Source organism: Cryptotermes secundus, unplaced genomic scaffold (assembly GCF_002891405.2).
Source record: "Cryptotermes secundus unplaced genomic scaffold, Csec_1.0 scaffold848, whole genome shotgun sequence".
NCBI lineage: Eukaryota > Metazoa > Arthropoda > Insecta > Blattodea > Kalotermitidae > Cryptotermes > Cryptotermes secundus.
In genome coordinates this window covers 309,763-334,320 of record NW_019720721.1, presented here as the reverse complement: position 1 = coordinate 334,320, position 24,558 = coordinate 309,763, and the positions used below count along the sequence as shown (strand labels likewise).

General features: G+C 40.2%; 1 protein-coding gene and 1 long non-coding RNA gene across 6 annotated transcripts in view; one reads left to right on the top strand and one right to left on the bottom strand.

Moving 5' to 3' along the window:
• LOC111872304 overlaps positions 1 to 11,933 on the top strand; it is a 19,666-nt gene extending 7,733 nt beyond the window's left edge. The window contains exons 1-3 of one of the 2 annotated variants that reach the window (XR_002844202.1): positions 2,677 to 2,758; positions 8,050 to 8,130; positions 11,848 to 11,933. This is a non-coding gene — a long non-coding RNA (uncharacterized LOC111872304). Of the gene's footprint in view, positions 1 to 2,676; positions 2,759 to 8,049; positions 8,131 to 11,847 lie in introns of those variants that run through there. The other variant, XR_002844201.1, reaches the window with a different exon arrangement.
• The window catches only part of LOC111872275, an 81,030-nt gene continuing 57,827 nt past the window's right edge, over positions 1,356 to 24,558 (bottom strand). For 3 of the 4 annotated variants that reach the window (XM_023866011.2, XM_023866003.2, XM_023865990.2), the window contains exons 2-8: positions 21,465 to 21,550; positions 13,950 to 14,136; positions 11,881 to 11,941; positions 11,124 to 11,322; positions 9,392 to 9,548; positions 6,194 to 6,351; positions 1,356 to 2,734 (exon numbers count right to left, since the gene is read on the bottom strand). In XM_023866011.2, coding sequence (XP_023721779.1) covers positions 2,579 to 2,734; positions 6,194 to 6,351; positions 9,392 to 9,548; positions 11,124 to 11,322; positions 11,881 to 11,941; positions 13,950 to 14,136; positions 21,465 to 21,476 — 930 coding nt within the window. In that variant the 5' untranslated portion in view covers positions 21,477 to 21,550 and the 3' untranslated portion in view covers positions 1,356 to 2,578. The remainder of the gene's footprint in view (positions 2,735 to 6,193; positions 6,352 to 9,391; positions 9,549 to 11,123; positions 11,323 to 11,880; positions 11,942 to 13,949; positions 14,137 to 21,464; positions 21,551 to 24,558) is intronic. The other variant, XM_023865994.2, reaches the window with a different exon arrangement.

Here is a 24,558-nt window from a genome sequence, read left to right as displayed (position 1 = left end):
CAAGCAGAAGTCATACAAAATCATGATAATGAGAATGTTCGCAACATCGGACAAGGCGAAGCCCGACACAGAAAGTATAAGAGGCTTAAACTTGGCGGCGGTCAGGCATACGACCGTTCAAGTGACTAGACTGCCGTGGTAGCAAATACTACTAGGATATATATGTATATATATGAAAGGGCATAATCCGCTGTACCTAGCCTGGACTGACAGAGGCTGTGTATATATTGTACATAGAAGTAAGGATTAAGTGTGTATTTGTAAATGTATGTAAATACAGACAATAGACTTAATACAGACTGACTGACAGATGACAGACCCGACCTCTCATCAGAGAGGGCGCTACACATAGACAGGACGGTAACTTTCATTGAAAAGAAATATCTGGTCATGAGCCCCAGCTGGGGCTCGACACCAAGACAGACAGACTGACCGACCATCAGTTGTAACATGACCCTCGTCCTCGCCCTCGCAATCTGATTGGTTAGCGCGCGTGACGGTGAAAAGTGATGTGAAGAGCGAGCGTTACAGAAATGCGTGATAATGTGGGATGTTCCCACAATACTATGCACGTGAGAAAGTAAAAAGATTTAGATACTCTGTTAGTTTGAACTGTACCCAGCGTTTTGTTTTATGGGTCCATGGATACCTTTCTCCTTGCTTGTATGAAATTAATTCAGAGACTTGGAAGTAAATTCCTCAGAATTATCACAGAATTTCTGCATACAGGGATATTCATAGGCTGCCCTATAAGTGAATTACAATAACTTTTATATAATGACATAAATGTAGTAGATGTCACTCAAAACAGAGATGTGTTGCAGCTGTAGTAAGGGGACTAAAGAACAACTGAAGATAAACTTATGTCAAGATAATGATAAACATGGACATAATTAGTATGAAGAAATATTTTGGACTTAGTAACATTAGAACATCTTAGGATATGTCTGGCAATTATCAAGTACTGTTCATGCTTCAGGCCTGGCCATTCTCATCAGAATGTTCAGTGAATTTGGTCAGGTCCATAAAGGGAAATAAGTATTGTAGCATGTAGAAGAGCTATATAAGGGCCTCAGTTGTAGTGTATCATCCTCCTTCCCATAATGCAGCTGCAACCACCTTGCTAACTTTTCCCATACTTCTCCTCATGCAACTGAGAGGTCACATCTAAAATCATGGCATGTAGTATTGAGTCCATGCAATGGAAATTGTGTATCAGCTGGGCTCTCTAAACAGATGAGTACCAGTAGAAGGCTCTGAAGTTCTTGTTATGTCACTGAAATAAAATGTCCTCAATTGTTGTGAAATCAGTGTGATCATCTTAGTGCAGAATAACCAATCCTACAACAATAATATAAAGTTTATATATTAAGTATTTATTTGTTTACATTATCATATTATGGAGAGAAGTATTATTATCATTCTCATATACAAACATCTGAACTACTGACATAAAAAATTTTCTGTAGGCCCAATTTCTATGAACAATGTATTATCAACACTTTGATTATGTTTCTGCTATAAAGTATATTATAAAAGATAACAGAACTAAAAAACTATGTCACAGTACTTCATTACACATATTAACGTTTGGTGCTAGGCACACTTCATTTTAAGACCTATGACTAGAATACAGGAAGAAAACTCCAACACTGTAATCTGAAGCTTTCATCCTTACACTGCATCTGGATAAGTTTCACTTTCTTCTACATGTAAGATGCACTTTGGTACTGTTATGTCACACTTTATTGTACTTGGAGAAAAATTATATATTTTATGGACCAAGTTTCTATCACCTAACCACACAACCGAAAATCAAAATTTTTTCTAAAATGTATACATCACTTTAATAACATTTGTGACTTTCTTTTCATATCTGGAATTAAAATTAAATATGAGCATCATTCAAAATCTTAATGGATAATGTGCAAATTTTTGTTCAGTTCTATTATATTTGGTTATAACTGAGGTATTACAATTTGTAAACAAGATCAGTATTGCTTGGAGTCTAGAAATGTCACTATAAAGATATGGCATCATCATATATCCATAATGTTCAGTATATTAATTACATGTGAAAGTGTAGATCTTGTTGTACAGTATTTCAGAATGATGTTGTAGAACATTTAAAGTCGGACACTGATGTAATAATTTTGTTGAAGATATGTATGAAAGCCATTTTTATAGAAAGATTTACATCAAATGACTACAGACCGTATTCAAAATCTTTTCTTTGAAATGGTGTAACATTGTGCGATATTTCTCTAAGTTATGGCAAGGCATGAATTCAATGATCCATTCTATGTATTCATAGAAGGCCCACCAAACCTTAGAACATGCTAATTTGATTTGGTTATGGAGCTAGTTTGTCATTTCATTGTATTGTCAAGCTATCAGTTGTGTGTTTGGAGTCAATGTTTATCATTTTGCTCACTACTGGTGATTATAGCAACTGATGCTAATTTATGGGTGGGGAGCCTGTAAAAAAGACACTTGTTGCTCCATTAGACAACTGGCCAAATTCCTTTATTGTCTGTTGTAGCAGGATGATGGCTTGTTTCCATGGTATCACTTGCTTTCATAGAGCAGTTCTTTCATCATAAACTATCACTGCTTCATTGTCTACCAGAGAATCAGTGTCTTTATGGAGGTACTGGCTTCGAGACTTGCTGAGTGCAATTATGGCAGCTTCATCATTTCTCATACGGTTCTTGCGTTTCTTGCTAAAATTCACCTGGAAATAGGAACATGAATACAGGTATTTCATCAATTGGTATATAATCACGGTATGTAACTCAATCACAGTGACACAGTCAGCAGTAGTCACCATCACCAGACCCTTTCATTACAAAAACCTTTGGCCCTTCTCTCTGAATCTGTTTCCATTTGTGTGTTGCTGGTATATCCACCCCAGATTTTACTACCCACTCCTACCCCTCCAGCTGTCTACCTATATCTTACAAAGGCTTCTTAAATTCATCTTTCATGTATTTATCGCTCTCCCTTTTTGATTCTTCACTTCCATTCATACAAAATTGGCTGCCCCTTGCCCTTTGAGTGCTGTTAATCCTGCCTCTGTATTGCACCTTCCTGTTACTCCTGACCCAGTAGCCCCTTCTCCCTCACTTATTTATTATGATATCTCATAAACATATTCTTTCCCATTGGTCTACATTTATTATTAACCTCTCTGGCACCACATGTTCTGCATCTCTTATATGAACGTGGGTGTGTCATATGATGTGTAGGCAACATTATGGAGGAAAACCCTCCATGTTCAATGAGGCCTCCAAGAGGGACCCATGTTAATTTCTCACAAATTTCTTAGTGTCTGAGAAAGAGAATATATGTCTTAGTTAGTTAGTTAGTTATTGGAGAGGGTGGGTTTCCCCATGCACTGAGACCTGTATTGGTCCATTGTGCTTTCCCTCTATGATTTCTACCAGTCTCTATATCCTACTGGTACTGGTGCTTACCATCAGTCCCGCCCAGCCAGCGAGACCAGCTCTACTAGCTGAGAGGTATCTATAATGCTTCCCCCATCTACCAGAGGTATTAGAGACTGCTGTTGGGCGAGAAACGTCCGTTAATTTGGCTCAGTGATCTCCTTTGGAGATATGAGGTTCTTTTACATGCTGTAAAGCTATGACATGGGACCCACGGCTTAAAGTCCCTCCTGGAGGACTTGTTCCCTGAATTTTTCCACCCTTAAAAATTCGACGACCTCCGCCGGGTATTTGAACCCGCGTACTACGAGTCATGAGGTGGGAACGTTACCTCTAGACTATGGAGGCTGCTGAATATATGTCTTTGTGTGGGTGCTGGGACAACTGGGCAAATGATCCTGATGCAATGACACAATTTTTCATCATCATATCATTTCTTACCAACCTACCACTGTTCTTTGAAAGTTAATAATTATGAAGGTAAAAAGGCAAAGGTGTCCCTGTAACAGGCTGTGAAGGCCCATAGGCGTGTGAGAGGCCGAGGCTCCCACATTTTCTAGACAATCAGCTCACAGATGGCAGTAAGGTTGTTGGCCTTACACGCCAGCCACCCTTTTACCCCTCAGCAAGGTTCCTGGTACTCATTTCTCTTACAGGCTGAGTAGACCCCAGGGCCATAGTGTGGCTGGAAGGATTAGGTCAACTGAAAAATCTGATAACCTCATCAGGATTCGATCCTGTGACCTTCCAGCTTGTAGCATAGTGCCTCAACCAATTACACTATCGCGTGCACCTAATAATTATAAACACTGAAATAATACAAAAAAATTATTAAATTAAGAAAGAGGATGTACTGTACTGCAAAAGCAGTGAGTTTAAGGCATGGCAAACATATTCTAATACTTTGTGGAGATCTTAGACATTTCTGTTGATTCTTATGAAAAATTATGTTCAGTTTATGTGATTTCACGCCCTGCAACTTTTCTTTTATACACAGTCACATAAAATGAGGAGTACCTGTAGTTGTCTTCTTGAAATTAGGGCTTTCCAGGTCATTGTTCACAGCAGTCGAAAATTGTTGACTGTAGGTACAAGTCAAGCAGTAGATAATTGCCCATGGCCAAAAGGTGAACTATTCTGTCACAAGTGCTATGATCAGTAAAAGAGCTACAGTCTGATTATACCACTCTTCTTTTCCGTCACAATTCCCACCAAAGTCATCACCATGCAGACGTCAACAGAACAGTGTATCCTTGACCAGGGGCAATCATTAGATGGTCATATAACATTTCAATGCTGAAGTACAAACCATGTACTTTTTTTTTAACTGCAGCTTTGATAAACTGATCATTGTCATATATTATATTTTACTCTTTGTGTTTTATTGATTGACTGAAGCCAACTTGGGGTTTCATATTCCTTTAAAATTTTGAACATGCTACTTCTTGCCACTGCCACTTTTTCTGCTATGTCTGATATTTCTGTGTGAGAATTACCCTTCAGTGCAGTCTCATATACATTTATAGTTGTCATTTTTTTCACCTATATGAAAACCATTCCCTCAGACATATTTCCTAACTAGAAATGAACTAGAGTTTTCAGTCATGCTAAAGAACTGAATAAGTTCACAGCAACACTTACGAGAACTACCAGCAATTCTTTCTGTATTAATGCAATAACCTATATCATCCCGAAGTGGCCCGCTGCAGTACTCTTTATAAAGATATCAGCCCTGTGATGGCATGTTATGCCATTTCAGCACTGTGCTCCTTATATGCCTTTGTGACACAATAAACTGTCAGATCTGACAGCTGTTATCTGTTGTGTGTGGGGCTCATGGCTCACAGTGCTTCATGTCATGCCTGCTGATGAAATAAACAATTTTGGAAGTGTCTGCAATGAGTCTGACACAGATGAATGACTCACAAGATAAGCTAATTCTTAGGTCATGGAGAATTTAAATGCAACTACTCTATATCTCGGATATATTTATAATTACAAACTACAAAAACAAAAGTACAATTTCTATTGTGCTTAAAGCTCATTCTGTGATTGCTGCATTATGTAATGCAGACTTCATACTTTGATTTCAATACTAATATTTTACCATATTTTAGCTGAAAGCCTATTGTGACAAAGTGGGAGGGGCCAAAATAAAATATTCATCAGATCTGGATACTTCTCCTCTGCCAGGAAATCTGGCTTGCAAAGTCTGGACAACAAGGGCTCAAGTTCACTCAACATTTTCTTGCTGTTTTCACAGCAATTCTCCATCTGCGGGCAGATGAGACAATTAGACTCTGTCACCAATATCTGGACACTCATGACTACCACCACGGCACACCCCACACCCTACAACTGTACTTCATTTGATTTCACACAATAACAGTACACACACACACACACACACACACACACACACAGACATATGGCCAACAGTACAACAATCTATAAGATATTCTACATAACCAATAGCAGAAAAATAAGACTGCTGTTTAGCCCCTGATATTAACTGATTACTTATAACAGACATAACTTCATTTGATTGGATTAACATTTTATATTTCTTTCTAGTGCTGGCTGCCCCTCGTGATGATGGCAAGTGGTGGTCAAAACATGAAAAGGCAAACTTTTATATTCTCCTACTAAACTTGTTACAGTTCATGGGCCTTGTTGTTCATTAAGTATTAAGAAGTGTAACAGCTCAAGATATCTCTTATAAAGGTATGCCCTACAACAGTGATCACCTTGGCATAGAGCTCTGAAAGATCATCCTCAGTCGACAGGGGGCGTGATTTTGATCTGACCCAGGCAGGCAGGCTCCTAGTCTTCAGCACAGCTGGGCCGGGGGGTGCCTCACCCCCTCGTGAACCAACCTCATCCAGAACTGTGAACAAATATGAAACTGTGTCATGTTAGCTTAAAGTGAAAAACCAAAAGGAAACGTGAAATTAAAAACTAAAGCAGAATGCTATATTTAAATAAAATTCTTAGAAATAAATCAACATATTCATACAAAATAACAACTACATTAAGAGTATTTTCTAAATGTCTGACAGGCCATAACATAAACTGGTACTTTGAAAATTAGAGTCCTTCATGGAACAGTAATATGTACCAACCCCATTCCCAAGAGAAATTATATTGTCATGGGTTCGATACCCGATAATATCATTGGATTTTTCAATTGACCTAATCCTTACAGCCACACTATGGCCCTGCAGTCAATTCAACCTCTAACAGAAATGAGTACCAAGATTCTTTCTGGCGGTAAAGGGCAGCTGGTTCATAAGGCTGATAAAATCACCACATGTGGTCCGATCGTCTAGAAAATGTGGGAGCCTCGACATCTCACAACTCCATGGCCTGCTACAGAGATAGCATTACCTTTAAAGTTATGGTACTATTACAATGCGAATGGCCAGAGCGTTGCTAGGTAACAGACCAATAAACACACGCGATACACACTCACAACAATGGAACAATGAGGTTATTCAACCCACTTCTAAGCAACGGTTCGGTAAACAGACTTCTGCACAGGCACAATGTTTCACTGCAACAGTACTGGCTATCATGTGACTTGTTTTCTGTGTTGCCCATGTGTCACCTATATAATGAATTTCTGTTCAGTCCATTGTACAGGAAACTAACAGAAGCAGGGTAAAATCTGCTGTACTGGGCCTGGACTGACAGAGGCCCTGTATATATTGTATATACATTTCTAATATATTTAACATGTAAATTATAAACATCTTTTACATTATGACAAGGGACTTACTATTGCAGATAATGACTCTGACAAAAGACAGATCTGTCCTCTCATCAGAGAGGGTGCCCCACAATAACAAGACTCTAACTGTCAAACAGTAATAAATATCTGGTCATAAGCCCACATGGGGCTCAACACCAAGACTGACTGACTGACTGACCACCAGTCACAATGTGAATTTGACTCTGAACACCCCCCTGGGACATGACGCCAGATCCACAAGGCCACACAGTCCAAGACTGACTCACATAGCAACCCCCTCCCCCAAGCTTAAGGGTTAATGCCCTCCCATTAACCTTGCCTTTCTCCCTTGACACAATATCCTATACCTGCATTAACCTTGCTCCTGTCCCAGACCCTTCCCCTCTCCCTCTCCACTGATTTCCTATGTAGACTTGTCCCTCTCCCTTCCTTCCCTGCTTTCATATAGCTGAGTTTATTTCCAACATTAGTCTGCTTGCACCTGTTCTCACTGTCTCTTTGCTAGCGGATTTTCTTATTTTCCTTCTACCTTGAAGATGGAGGCTCTACGTTGGTCCGAAACGTCGGTTAACACCACATCTACACGGTGTCACATCCCAGAAGACTGCTTTCTTTATCAAGATATTAGTTTGGCAAGATGTGCCATAATGTAAATTCATGTGTTTCACTTTAATGTTCATCATTATTATAAAATGATGAAGTCAGATATTTGTGAATAACAATATCAAATAAAAAATTAAGAGAACATTATATCTGGGAATACTTGCTACCATTTAGATTAGATTTTTTTGTCTTCCTGTCTGCTTTTAAAAACACAGAGATTAAAATACATGTTACCATCTGTTTTGTAAGGATGTGAACCTTGGTCTACTACATTAAGAGAAGAACAGACTGAAGGTGTCTGAGAATAGGATGCTGACCTGGATCTAAAAGGTAAGAAGTAACAGAAGGCTGGAGGAAACTGATAAAGAGAAGCTTCATAATATACCCTCCTCACAAAATATTATTGGGAAGATCTCAAGGAGAATGAGATGGGCAGGGCATATAACACATATGAGAAAAATGAGAAGTGAATACATAATTCATGTTCCAAAACTTGGGAGACCTGTGTGTAGACAGGAAGATAATATTAAACAAATCTTTAAAAAATAGGGGGAGAATGTGGGCTGAACTCATGTGGTTCAGGATGGGGGACTGGTGATGGGCTCTTTTTAACATGGTATTGAACCTGTGATTTTCATGCAAGCCGGGAAAATTCATAACAAGCTAAGCAGCTATTAGCTTCTCAAGAAGGATTCTGCTTGATGGAGATAGTTCATTATCACAAAACAGTATGCTATATGAAGAATATGTACCTTTACACATAATATAAAATATTAATCTCATTAGCACCTGTAACAGTGGCCAGAAACAATTTTCAGTCTTCATCATATATACTGAATTACTGATCAATATACTCAGGCCTCCTTGCATGCAAAATTTTATGAGCCAGATTCTGAACAAAATTTATATGTTGTAAATACAATTCAGTAAAGACTCTGATTGCCACACTTCATCAGAAGCCATTCACCCAGAGAGGGGCATTACTATGTTCAGTGTGCACACAAGCATGGTAGACTTTAGAAGCCTGTTACATTATTAGCTTGCTTCCCTGAATGAGGCTTTTTGTGATTCCACTCAGATCCTTATGTGTAATTCACGATTACCTTCAAAACCTCTGCAATTGAAAGGATACTGTTGAATAACCAATCACTAAAATCAGTGGCAAAATACATTCTCTGTGGTCAGCATAATCAGCAAGCAACTACTTCATTTTTTCAGAGTTTAGCAGAAATGTAACATAAACCAGTTTGTATCACATAGGATTTCAGGGTCTCACAGTAGTGGTTATGAAGACCTCTGTCTCCTGGGGTATAACTCTGTGTAGTCCCGCGAACGTCAACAGCTTTTTCGGAGGAACATACTGCCTCCATCTTCAGGGTTGAAGAATATGCCAAGCAAGACAGCAGCATTAAGCAGACAGCCTACTTACTCTTCAACCCTGAAGATGGAGATGATACATTCCTCTGAAATGTCAAGGCATTATATCCCAGACGATTCAACTCTTCAGTATGTACCAAAGTCATGCAAAATAAATCTGAGAAATGTTGCTGGAGGTGGGGAAATTAAACAGTGTTAGTCTGTGAATACTCACTGCTGCTTGAAGCATACTGTGTACTCTGAGCAGTAAATTCTGAAATCTCTGGCAGATGGTTCTGCTGCCTTCCTTCTGCATTTGTTGCTAGGTCACAAGGCCCAAACCTGATTGGCTGACTGACTGGTCTTCGCCTTTTATCTGATGTATTTGGTGGCTACAATACAATGTAAGGAAAACAGTACGTAAATCTTGACACAATCAATGGGTTTGTACCAGTCTGGCAAACCTTACTCTTACTCATATAGTAAACCATAGAACTAAATAAAAAAAGCCTAGAAGTAGAATGGAACTGGAGCAATAATATATATACATTAAACAGCTAAATTATTGAGACACATGGCGAATCACAAGCTGGAAGGTCACAGGTTCAATTCCCAATGAGGTAACTGGATTTTTCAACTGACCAAATCCTTCCAGCTGCACTATGGCCCCAGGGTTGACTCAGACTCTAACAGAAATGAGTACCAGGAATCTTCCTGTGGGATAAAGGACAGCCAATGCATAAGGCTGATGACCTCACCGTCATCTGTGGGCTGATTGTCTGGAAACTGAGGAAGCCCCAATTTCTCACAACTTCATGGGCTTCCACAGCCTGTTACAGGGATAGCTTTGGATTTTTATACAGCAACAAATATGAAGACTGGCTGTAAGGGGCTACAAAGAAAAGTGAAAATCATGGCATGAGTTCTTTCAACAAAACACTTCAGTGTGATGATCTATGTATTTCAGATATCACAACATATGAGATGCCAGTTTTAAAAGAATATATTTTCAGAAAATGTTCATACTATTAGAAGGGATCTAAATAATCAGCTCAAGCATACATTTTTTCTTAAACTATAATTCATGTAGTCTGGTTATAAAAATTTAAGAAACTTTATATGGTAAATAAAAAAAGGTAAAGCTATCCCTGTAACAGGCCGTGGAGGCCCATAGAGTTGTGAGATGTTAAGGCTCCCACATTTTCTAGACAATTGGCTCACAGATGGCGGTAAGGTTGTCAGCCTTATGCACCGACTGTCCTTTACACCCCCAAGAGGATTCCTGGTACTCATTCCTGCTAGAGGCTGAGTCGACCCCAGAGCCATATTATGGCTGGAAAGATTAGGTAAACTGAAAAAATCCACCTCATCAGGAATTGAACCCACAACCTTCCAGCTTGTAGCATAGTGCCTTAACCAACTATACTACCGCATGCCCCCTTACATGGTAAACATCACTATAATCTTCATATTGTAAAAATTATGATAATAATCATAATAATAATTTTGATATCATTATTTATTGTTATTTGAAACATAATTAATCTGCAAAATCTTATGGCTAAATTTTATAAATTTTATGACAAACTTCTAAAACGGTGGAACTGAGGTTTCCACAGCAGTGACTAGAGGATACTATTTTTTTAGATGTAATGCTTCTACTAGACTAAATGAAGTTACACATCACGAGACACTGTCAAAAATAGAACTTTAAAAATGTCTCACAAAGTAATGTGTGTGGAGAACACTTTCTTTATTTTACAGTGATGCTATGTGTAAAATCAAGAGTAACTGAGTTCATATTAAGAAAGGGGCATCATCTATTGCTGATATTATTAGAGCTTTACCTTTACCTTTTTATTTGAGTTCCATAATGACAATGAATTATTTCTTGACCAGCAAGTATGTACTACTTAAAAAAACCTCAATACAATTTATAACTGAAGCAAATGAAGTAGAGGACTTACTCCTGCATGACGTGGTGGTGGAGCACAACTTGTTGAACGTGTGAGGGGTCCAGGATCCAGCCGTTCCAAATTAGCAGGACTTAGTACCCTGCTGTTGTAGAACCAGTGTGAGCCAGGGCCAAGATGGTGGGCAGGACCTACTAAACGACTGCTATAGGCCCACTGTCCACTCTTTGGGGCTGCATACACTGCTGAATGGCTGCAAATGCACGCTTGCTTATTGCCATCATAAATCTTGACCTCATAAACATAAGCACTCTACAGAAGTGCAGTATTTAGTGGCATAATGAGGTGGTATAGCACAGTGCATATGGTGACTAGCTACAGGCAGTACAACCAGGCTTCAATTCTAGGCAGAAGCAAGGTATGTACATTTGTATTCTTATAGTTGAAATTCATACACTTTATGTTTGGAAGAGAAAACTAAAATGCTACATAAAATTAAGTAAGGAATTTTTTTTTCTTTATGAATGCTGACAGGGCAAATATTGTTTGACAACCTTTGCTGTCCAGCAAGGAAGTGCCCTTAAATGTTGATATGTAATTTATTTGCCTGATGTATCTTAAAGATGCATAATAGGATGGTCACAACATGGACCTTATGAACTACTTGAGAATATAATGAGCAGCAGAAAATTCCAATATGTCACTGTCCCTTTATTTCTTTCACAACATTTAATAGCTATTAAAAAATTTCAAACTTATGTGTTTATATTTGTTTCAGTTGCACAAGGAATACAGAATAGCAATATCTCACCTTGGCATAACAGACAGCCCTGCCCTTTGTCTCGCTGCAATCTCCTCTCCAAGTCTCGCACCTGTAAATATGTGACATACATGATTCGATTAATAATGCAAAAAAGTAAAATTGCTTCATGTCTGAAAATATGCTAAGTGCATTACCTCATTTCATTAACTTTAAATGCATTTTATAATGTGGAAAAAGGAATATATTGAATGGCTCAAACGTAGCCAAGTACCCTTATACAACTAACTAATTCAATTAATAGTGACAAGAAAGCCATATTTTAAATGACAATGACAAAGCTAAAAATTAAGTGATCAAATATGAGGGCTATTCTCAAAGTAACCTCCAGTGAGCTGTTAATAAAACAAGCAATGAGAAAAAAATATTATATACAAAAAATATGTACATACTTAAACTACTTTTCAATATAGTCGCCACCAGAAAGAGGCACTTGTCATATTGGGGAATAATTTTTTCTATGCCTGTGTCAAAGAAGTCTGCTGACTGTGAGCTTGGCCACATTTTGACACCTTCCATCACCTCATTATTGTTGAAGGGCTGTGATCACAACCAGTTTTTCAGATAGATAAACAGGTGGAAGTCACTTGGACCGAGATCAGAGCTGTAAGAAGGGCAGTCAAACAACTCCCAGTTGAAATACTCCAGCAGTCTTTGAGTTCAAGCAGTTGTACAAGTTGTATGTGAAAGCTCATTGTCATGGAGGTGCACTACACCAGATGTCAACATTCCATACCTTTCGTTTTGATTGGCCTTATGCAGTCTTTTTAGGGTTTTGCAATACAAGGCATGGCTGAGCTCACACGCCGCAGACTTCTTTGGCACAGCTATACATATACTTATTGCCCATTATGACAAGTGCCTCGATTCCGGCAGTGGCTACATTGAGAAGTAGCTTAAGTATGTACATATTTCTTGTATATAATAATTCTTTTTCTCATCTGCTGTTTTGTTTACAGCTAACTGCAAGTTACTTTTCTAATATCCCTGGTATATAAAATGCATTTTCACAACATGACTCACAGTCACTATATATTTATCACAGAAATTTATATGCTGAGGCATGTAACCCCCATTTTTAACACTGTGTCAATGAAAAAAAAGGTGACATTGTGATTTGTAAGATTTTGTCTTGTGCAATAATTTCCAGGAATGAAACTACGATGCAAATGAGTTTCTTTTATTAACATATTTGTATCCCTCCATGTGTAGTATCAATACCTAACTTCAGGCTATGAACACAAAATGTTTCTAAGTTTACGGTACCACTCAGTTTTACCCTCTATAAACTAATTGATCCCTCATTAAGATATAATTGCTCAATTTCCTCTGATCCAAATTGCCTCATCTTGCAGCTGCGGAAGTCATCACATCCCCTACTTCCCCTTCTCCAACTTGTGATGAACTAAGCAACTTGTACAAATAGTGGAGCACTGAAATCACTTCATTTCCTCATTACCTGGCCCTGTCAAAACCGATTATTATCAGAATTTCTGCTGTAATTGAAGATGTGAGAGTTGCGCTTCATATAAAAGGAAATGATTGAGTCATGCAGTCCAGTGGGACAAATTGGACATATCCACATGACAAATTATACAGCACCAATTACGAAGAAAGTCACATTTAACAACAATTCACATCAATGAACTTTAATACAATATCAGTTTCAGCTCTTTATAAGAATTGCATGTCCGACATTTTAAATCTTTTATTCATACATGCAAATTGTAAAGTCTCCTTCAGTGTCTGGTGTTTATGACTGAAACATGTGGGGATTTTTCATTGTGAAACATCATACAGCTATCCTAGAAGTAATTTCCCTTCAGATGATAAAGGCAAATAATATAATCACACAAGTGGAACACACTACAGAAACTAACATTATTTCTAAATGAAACAAATACAGCAGGCCAACATTTTCTTTTGTAAATATTTAAATTAATATTTACATACAGAACAGCCACCACTATTCCTATTTTGTTTTTCCATTAGATCTAATGGAACATTTTTTAAGGTCCACAAAGGTTTCAAAAGACTGGTCTGAAAAAAAACAGGCTTACAATAAGCCTTGTCTCGGCGTGGCACAACACAGCAACGCCAAACAATTGCAGCAATCAGCGTGAGAAGTATCAATGCACCACCACATACTGCACCCACAAGCAGTGGCAGATGTTCGCTTGGGATACGCCAACTGCCCCACTTCCAGCCACCAGGAGAAGATGCTGCTGGTGATGCTGTGCCATTGTCCTGCAACATCAGACACAAGTCTGTATTCATACTGCTGTTTCTGCAGTGCAACACAGGCCCCATAAGTTGAGGGAAATATTTTTCACTGCTTTCAGCCTTACTTCTTAATACATCTCATTTCAAGATTGGTTGATCTGGGATTACTCAACGCTGTTTCTCAAGTGCACAATTTTATAGCACTGAATGGCAGTATGACTATTGATGACAATTTGGAAAGGATGTGAAGGAAGCAGTCATGGTCTATTTTATGGCACTAATCCAGCATATATATGGAGAGACTGAGGAAAACCGCGAAACTCATTGCAGGACTAAGATGGCAGTTAGGTAAACCTTTGAGGTCATAACAAAACAGCAAACAGTATAGGAGAAAAATGCAAAGATGTATATGGTACATATAAAACTTCAAAAAATGGACAAACATGTATTAATCACAAAATTTTAATATCCAGTTTTTCTCTGGCCAGAAGAGATGAACAGTTCTGTAAGCAGGTATCAGCAAAGCGTTGCTGTATGGTAACACGAAAGCAGGACTTGGAGGATGTCAGGGAGGCGCACATCTGGATCACAGGCCACAATAACTGGAATTTTAAGATCAGTTGCATGGTAAGATAGGGTATCAGAAATAAATACTGTGGCATGCAGACAGCCGTTACTAGGTTATGGTTCAGTAAACTTATCAGCCTAACAATGGTGGCACACACAACAGAGGAACACGTCAAATCTGTGATGAAGTTAGGCAACAGGCGAACAGTGGCGCTGCAATGTAACACGTTATACCACGCCACCCACATCAACTGGGGAAAGGTGTTTTCTGTTGGGTCCACTTCAGTGCTACATAACTCGATCAAGCTGAGTTGGGTTGAGTAGTGAATGGGCCCAGGAGATGAGAAGTCTTGACAGTGGAGTGGGAAGTTTGTGGAGTTGAGAGTTTGTCACTGAGCAACGGCTAGAAGATTATAACAGACTGAGACAGCGTGTACTATAGCGACTGAGAGGAGGATAAGAGAAGCTGAGCTGTGGCAGTTGGTGAGAGTTAGTGAGAAAAACGAACAGCGCGATGAATTTGAAGCCACACCAAGATGTCAGACATCCAATTACCGGGATTCCAGAAATACTGAACAAAGAAGCTAGCATCGCTGAAATCTGAATGTCATACCATCATGAACAAATACCAAAAACAACATCTGCAATACTCAGCGACACTGAAATCCCTGCCGGCCGCACACCGGCTGCAGTGGGGGAAAGCTGAGTGTACCTCTATTACGAATAGCGCGGAGAACAGAACAAACTATTGCAAAGCTCTGCATAGAAAGCTGCTTGTTAGCGCCCTTTAGGCCGTCCTGAAGGTGTGTGCGCAGGCAGGACAAAGTGGTACAGTGAACACATCTTCAGTGGAATCAACGACCCAGGGCGACTTCCATTAAGCAGAAAGACGCAATATCCCTAATAATACCTCGCAGACAGTTAAGAAATAATAATAAAAAAAAAACCCGCAGCTGTCAAGGTGACTTCAAAAGCAGCGTTAACTCGCAACTTCTTCGCACCTCTCATAACCGCTGATATGGACACGGAGACTACTGCCGGAGAGATTACACTACCGGGACTGGAGACTCACAGAAAACCAGGTAGGCCACCACCAGGATTGGCTTCTACCATAAACCTCATTCGATGCCAAAGCGACTTATAAACCAAGTAGAAGGAGAGTACGAATTACATAATAAACACATATCAATACAAAAGAAATTACGAACTATTCAGCCACGAAATCCTACCTGGAGAAAGATAATTTACTATATTTTACCTTCTCCCCAAATTCCGAAAAACCCATTAAGGCAGTAATTCGTCACTTTCCTCCCAGGCACGCCAGCGGAAGATATTTCCAAAAGCCTGGAGGACTTAGGCTTCAACGTCATCAGCGTGAGATGAATGTTGGCCAATCGATTAGCACACAACGGACAAACCACGCGGACCCCTCACTCTATTCCTTGTTACTTTAACAAGAAAAATAAGATCTCAAAGAGATATTCAAGCTCAACAGCCGTAATCATATTATCATCAAGGTACAGTTATACAGAGCTCAGACCGGCCTTTCTTCGGTCATATCTGAGCCAAATATAAGCAACCCCCTCGATGTCTGTGTACGGTGGTGGCCAACCTCATAGGGATTGCCCTGAAAAGACAAATACATAATCTATGCCGAGTTGCTGCAATTGCATCCTAGTGGGAAGACAGAAACCTCACCCAGCGTCATATTGAGGCTGCAGCCATGAGAAAAAGCTACAAAGGAGAAAAGCACAGCGAGCTCCCAAGGGAACCTCTGGGAGGACGTTCCGTTCTAAGTTCACCTTACCAAAGCAGTCCTACATAGCTGTACTGCGTCAAGACACGCAGCACCATCAAATTACATGTACCGTGGACAGGTGGGAATCCGCGCGGCGCCCTGTGCAGCAGCATCTGTCACAACAGGACATTCAGAAAAGAGGTCTATCAGTAGAGGCTCCCAGTTCGTCTAACAGTGACATGTTAGAAGTCACCACTGTAGTGAAACAGATCATAACAGAGATCAGTGAAAATGTGTCAGAAAAAGACAAAATAATGATCATTACAAAATGGTACTTAACTTAATGAAACAAAATGGCTGATCGAGTTACTACGCCGCTCAAATCCATAGCATTTAATGCAAATGACAATTGGAAGCAGTACCATGGGCTCAGCAAACAGTTGCAGGACTTAACATATAGACGTGGCTCTGTTCTCAGAGACACACTCAAACCCCATGAGAGGTTCATTATTCCAAATTATCGCGTTTATCGGACTGACCGCTTCTCAGGAAGAAAAGTCAGAACTTCAGTTGCAATGAGAAAAGGCATTACCCACAACAATATAGAACTGCATCCGCTTGTTTCAATAGAAGCAATAGGGGTTTGCATACCGATTAGCATAGCGAAGTGCTACTTGCAGCAGTCTGCACGTATAAGTCACTAGACCATGCGGGGAATGATGCAGACATCGTTGAGCTCTGAAGTTTTAGGCATAAGTCGCTACTGACAGGAGATCTTAAACATCCATTTTGGAATACCGTAGTTTCCAACTCTTCAGGCGCGAAACTACTGCAGTTTCCGCACCACAATGTCGCATTCATTTCTCTCCTGCCGGAAATGGTGACGTGCTCGATATTGTTGTGCATAAGAACGTCCGATTTTCGGAAGACATTCTGGACTCACATCATCTAGCAATCGTCTCCTACTTACTGGATAATGCGTGAACCAGAAATCGTTTGTCTCCTGTTTGCAAATTCACAGATTGGGAGCGGTTTCAAGGACTGACAAATTAACCAATTTCGCCTAGAATCAGGATTAACTCGGAGGAAGAATTAGATAAAGCGGCCCACAACTTTACTGCCTCTATGGTTTCGGCATACATGCTAGCAAGAAGCAAAATTACAATCTCGGACCTTAATGAGAATATACCTGGTCTGGAGAATCTGTTAAAATATAAGCAGAGATAAAGAAACCGTGGCACCAACTGCTGTTCATGGCCCTTCAGGAATAACATGCCACCCTAACGACAAAGCCAAATCGATTGCGAATTGTTTAAAAATACAGTTTGCATCTCATGACATGTGTGACGAACACCATGAACGGTGGGTGGAGACTAGAATCCAAGCTCTGCTCGCATCTGTAGACGGCACCCCGTTGGGAAAAGCAAAACACATACATCAGCAAATTCATTGAAACTAAGAACGGTTATGGACTTGATGGTATCCCAAACGAAAGCCTCAGGCATCTTCAAAGAAAACTTCTGGTACATCTGACACATTTGTTTAATCATCGCCTTCGACTGTCCCTTTTTCCAAAACCTTACCGAAACCCGGTAAGGACCCACAATTCCCTCAAAATTTAAGTCTGATTAGCCTCTAGCAAGCTATTCCAGAAAGTTATTCTGGAAATAGCCCAAAGGCACATTGAGGATAGTGGCCTGCTTAATGCAATCCAGTTTGGTTTCCGTGTCTGTCACAGCATGGCAGTTCAGTGTATGAGATTTACGGACCACGTAACTTTAAATTTCAACAATAATATTACTACGGTTATGGTATTCTTGGACGTTGAAATAGCCTTCGATAAAACATGGCACCTTAGCTTGCAATATAAATTGTCGGAATTAAAATTTTCGATCGGTCTAATCAATCTTATTAGCTCTTTTCTTTCTCAGAGAAAATTCAGAGTCTTGGCTGAAGGTGAATGCCACAAGGTTCCGTCCTGTCCTTAGCACTGTACTGTGTATATACTGTGTATATATATGATATATATGTATATATAACTGATACGCTCCGAACACCTTGTGTCTGTTTAGGTTTCCTTGCTGATGACACCTCTATATATGCGACCGACTGCAAAGAAATTTCCAGCGAGCTGGAACGTAAAAATCAATGAAGTTAAGACTCCGGCCATCTACTTTTCTCATAGATTTAGGCCCCCTGAGGCTCATCTAACATTGAACGGACAGAATATCCCCTTCGTCAATCAAGTAAAATATCTCGGTGTAATCCTCGATAAGAAAGCTTCATGGAGACTGCACGTAGAAATTATTTAAACCAAGGTCTTCAGAACATTTATTAGTGTCTACTCGCTATTCAGTAGTAAGCGTTTAAGCGCTGGCATTAAACAAACCCCTCATAAAGCAATGAGCAATCAATAATGACTAGGACCCGGATATTTATGTGCTAAAAACATTTAAAATGTACGCTAAAGAGCGGGAAAATATGCACTTAAGAAACGAGTCACTTTATTCAGGCTCACCTATTTGCATGTATCATTCACTGCAGAAAGTAGCATCACAATAGGCAACTAGAAGTCTTTCAGTGTTTTCAGGAGACAAACTGCGTCTATTGTCCGTCAAAATGAGTTTATAGGCTGAGAATGATCTTTCTACATCAACTGACGTGATTGGACAGTATGTATACACTGGCGCCAAAGGTTCGGAACATTCATCTGGCAAAGATACCCTAATTCCACTCAAGTACTGACTAAACTGACTGAATCTTTTTTAGTCCTGGGTTCGAATTCAACACCATTTCTAACTTGCATTTAATCTTCTCTCCAATTTCGCCTGGAGCGGAATTCAGTGAACAAGTTGCTTTCTGACCGAGTTCAAGTAAGTCGTGAAGGAGTGCACTACAAGATTCTTAGCTCTTAATGGCTTTTGAAACTGTAGAAAAATGTGCATGGATAAAATTCACATCTTGATAAACAGTATCACTTCCAAACACCACTTTTGCTTCATGGACACATGCATACTCATCTTCAAGTTTTGTAACCACTTCTTTTAGGTAATTGAAATTCTCCTGCTAAAATGAAACTGCGGATATCCATGTCCCCCACCTAGTTAGGACGGGTTCAGGTGGCAGAGGAACCTGAGGTAGGAAATCTTTGTAGAACTAGACATGAGTTGGTGCTTTCAAAAACAGTTTTTCCCACTTGCAATTAAATCGTTAACAGCTGGAAACTGTGCGCATTTTTTCTGCAATACGGTGTAATCCGAGCGCTAAACAGGTTACGTGTATAAGATTTGGATAAAATACTTGTAAGGCCTTTGCTGCTATCAACATATAGGAAGCTCCATCTGTGAGTAATATAAGCACCTTAGAACAATTATTCTCAATTTCAGATGGCCATAGTAGTCGCAGAGAATCATTTACAAATCTTGCTATTGTGCTATGATTGGTTTTCTCTAGTACTTTGCAAGCAAGAAGATGAGGTTTGCCGGGTTCGTCTGGATGTAGCTTACCAGCTACGAAATTTGTTATGTATCGGCCACATAAAGCGGTTGTCTCATCCACCGATATCCAGACACAGTTTCCTCCGATGTCACAATGGGTTGAATCCAGAGTAGATTCATAAAGCAAAGATAGATACTTTTTTCTAAGAGTTGATTCATCTGGGATTTTTTTTAATTACACAATATTTCTCCAGAAATGATTGCAGAACTGGACTGCTTAATTGATTCCATGGAATGTTGCTGCATACTAAAGCCTTACAGAGATCGATTGAAAATGTATTAACAGAGGATTTGGGTTTGACCTGTGTAAGAAGTAGTTGTTGTGGTGTGCTGTTCTTCTTCCCCTTCTTTGCTGTAATATGTGCAGTCGTTCTTGAGTGTTGTTCAAGTTGACATTTCTTTTCATATTTTACTTCCTTTCCGCAAACTTGACAGTATACGACGACACCGTCTGTTGAATAATCACTATTACCCGACACCCATCAATTTTTTAAATATCTACTGCTGCACTTTTCTTTAGGCATTTTCAGTATACGAACACTTTTTTGATGCAGACTATTAAAGAAAAAAAGTAACGCATTAACTGAAGAAACTTCTCTCAAGACCAACCCTCTGATGTTACTGTCTGCTGTGGTGGTCAAAGGAATGCAGGAATGCCGCTTCAGTCACATTCCACAGCTCGCATCACGTGTCAAGTCGATGGGCATAAACGATTCTTTTCAGATGGTCCCACAAGTATATGTGACGGAGGTTAGCTCTTTCTAAGGGACCCAACACAGTAGGTGTCTTCCCTCAACTCCTGAGGACGGAAACAGATCCATTTTCCGAAACGTTGTGTTCTATTTTTTTAGAATACCAAACGATGGACGAAGTCCAAAAACCCCGTAATTCTGAGTGTTATACTCGTAGACCGTCGTTAGTACCTTTTAGAATCTACTTGCATGACTACAACAGAAATCGAAATAGCTTTACAGCTTCTCTGTACCTAAAGCAAGTTATAAAACCTTCTGTAAACGTTAAAGTTGTCCCTGTGCTTAACTAATTAAGCACCATGCCATGAAGACGTATGGGGGAGTGGAAGTATAGATCCACGATTTCTTGACCTCGGCACTAGTTGGAGGTGAGTGGTCATCTTCAACCCCCGGCCGCTTTATTCCCGGGGAAACAACCTCCTGTACCCATTGAACAGGAAGTTTGGTGGATCCCAGAACCGGTCTGGACGACGTCAAGAAGAGAAAATTCTTGACCCAACCGGGCCTCGAACACCAATCCCTCGATCGTGTAGCCAGTAGCCAGTCGCTACACCTACTGCGCTATCTCGGCTCCACAAAACGTTCTGTACAGTCACAAAATATTCGCGATGTGTTTCGCTGACTGCAGCTCTATTTTCCGTCAGCACTTACATTAAACTACAATGACTTGCCAAAACTGTGTATTGATACAATCACATTTTGTACAATTCTTGTGAACTCGGGCGACCCTCCTCCTGGGGGCAAGGAGCCGACAACAATTTCAGACACTACGATCTACCATAAATGTCATGTACTCACATCTGGCCACATTTTTGCAGTCAGTGTGACGGACTGCTGAAACACATGGGTCTGAAATCGACCCTGTCCCAGGGACTCCTCATCTCCTGTAACAATACAAACATGAATACAGTGAGTATGAATAAAAACCAAAAGTCGGTGTAAACGAAAGAGATCTGATGTAAGATTTGAAATTTTCAGGGCGGTGCCTTCTAAGAATGCGGTCTTGTGGGATGTGACACCGTGTAGATCTTGTGTGAACCGACGTTTCGGAGGAACGTATCGCTTCCAACTTCAGGGTAGAAATATCCGACAGCGAGGAACCAGCCTGAGCGGGTGACTGTGGATTTTTCTACCCTGAAGACAGAGGCGATACGTTACTCCGAAAAGTCGGTTCACACAAGATCTACGCGGTGCCATATCCCAAAAGACAGCATTTTTGGAAGAGCCCTGAGTTCAACACCAGAAATGAAATACCCAACCAAGATGAAACTGTAAATAATTTAGTTGGTTATGAATTTCGTTACGCAACAGACACCTTACTTATGGAGCTGAGCCCTTCTTGAGAAGCCGCCAATTGTGCAGCCACTCAAGAATTTCCCAGCATTTTATGGAACCCAAAGGTTCATTACCGTGTTCACAAGAGCCCTCCACTGGTCCCTATCCTGAGCCACATCAATCCAATCCATACCATCCCATCCTATCTCTCTAAGATCCATATTATTAATGTCCACCCACCTACGTCTTTGTCTTCTTAGTGGACTATTTTCTTCTGGCTTTCAAACCGGAATCATGCATTCCGCTTCTCCCCATGAATGCTACATGCTCTGACCATCTCATACTCCTTGACTTGATCATTATAATTATGTTTGGAGAAGAGTACAAGTTATGAAGCTCCCCATTATGCAGTTTTCTCCAGCCTCCTGTCACTTCAGCCCTCTTCGGTCCAAATATTCGCCTCAACACCCTGTTCTCAAACACCCTTGGTCTGCGTTCCTCCCTTAATGCCAGTGACCAAGTTTCACACCCATACAGAACCACAGGCAAAATTATAGTTATGTATATTATAATTTTTGTGTTTTCGGACAGCAGACGAGAAGACAAAAGGTTCTGCACTGAATGGTAGCAAGCATTACTCGAGTTCAATCTCCTCTTAATTTCCTGAATCAGGTTTTGATTTGTTATCGTCGTACGGTGCAGAAACACACATGTTCAAATTAGTATCCAGCTACATGTTCAAAGAGTATGAGATAGTAAATCGCACACCGCTTTGGAAGTAGCCACTTTCAGTGACAACTTTACAGTTCATTTTGTCTTCAATATTTCACGCTTGTCGACAAGCAGGGCCTCCTTGAACTCAAGTTGACAGCTAGGAACCATGCGTCACTTCAAGAGGGAGGAAACTAAAAGGCACCCATCAGGCCAAAAGGAGTCATAAAGCAAATTTGACGCCTGACGCCGTCAGCCGTCTCTACGTTAAAACTGAATTTGTACCGATAAAGTATAAAAGTTGTCCATAGAGCTTGGACTAAGCTTAACTTATGAACAGACTATACAGTCAGTACATCAGAACCTGGAATTATAAAAGTGGTGGGATCGAGTTTTATGAATTACAAATGCAAACTGCAAGAATTTGTCGCGGTCGGTCCATCAGTTGTGCCCTAGTAGATCAGTGCAACAGCTTCTACAGAATTCGAACCGCTAGTCCGCTTTCCAAATCCAAGCTCGTACTTTGTGAGTAAGCTCCACCAAAATTAGCGTAAGGTAAATGTAAATTTATCCCTGGATTTATTTATTTACGTGCCGGTCACGGTAGCCGAGCGGTCTAAGGTATATACTGTCTTCGCTAGCTCTGAAGTCAGGATCGTGGGTTCGAATTCCACACAAGGCATGGATGTTTGGTGAGTGTATGCGTTTATTCTGTTTGTGTTGTCCTGTATTTAGGTAGAGGCCCTGCGACGAGCTAGTCCCCCATACCAGGAGACCTACCGACTGTGTACAGATTAAGAAACAGAAAAAGCGGCCAAGGACAGCAAGGGCTGCAGAGCCACAGATAGACAGATAAGACCTCGTTTGTAGTTTTTAGCATTCCCATTGGAATAGCTGTTTTTAACGACGCTGTCAGTATCAAGAACAAACCCTCTTGAAAGTTGTTATGTGTGGGTGTTACTTCTATTTTTAATCGATTCAGAACAAACAGATATAAAGGTGAACGCTGTTCGTTAATATTATAAAAAGTTAAAGTTGTTTCTGTGCTTAACTAATTAAGCACTACGTCATGAAAGCGTATGAGGGAGTGGCTGTATAGATCCACTTCTTTTTACCTCGGCACTAGCTGGAGGTGAGTAGTTAGCTTCATGTCCCTGCCGCTTTAACCCTGGGGAAAGAGCCCCCGGTACCCATTGGACAGAAAGCTGGATGGGCCCCAGAGTCGGTCTATATGACATGAAAAAGAGAAAATTCTTGACCCTACAGGGACTTGAACTCCAACCTTTTTGTCGTCCAGCTCGTACCCAGTCGCTATACCGACTGCGCTACTCAGGCTCTTGGGTACAATAGGAAAATAGCTTCAAACCTCACAATGAAGAGCACGAGTATCAAACAGTTCTTAGTTGACAGGGAATTACTTCCGCTCTTCGTAGCTTTGCTCGACACTGCGTAGCGTCACGTTCCTGCCTAACGTACGCAATTAATACTGTGCAATGTTATTTTGCAAAATGTACAGTAGACTCTCGATTATCCGCGCGCTGTTTAACCGCTTTGCGGCTCAACCGCGGCAATGTATTTTTAAAGATTTTTTTTTTTCAGTGAGTATCACATTTGTTTAAATGTTTTGTATGACAGTCAATGTTAGTTTACTATAATTTAGAGAGAACTGTACTCGCATTTACGTCATCCATCGATATTCTCCCGTTATTTTTCTTAAAAGCTCGAAATCAGGTTTCGAAAGCTCGAAACCTACCCTTTTTCCAACAAGTAGAGAATGTTAAAGAACCTTGACCAGCAAGGAGCCATAAATCTGTCTGGTGTGAGACCTCAATTAGCAAAGGGACCAACAAAGACCAAACTCAGGCACCAGTCAATCTGTAGTAGTGGGAGGAAGGAGAGTTCTTTT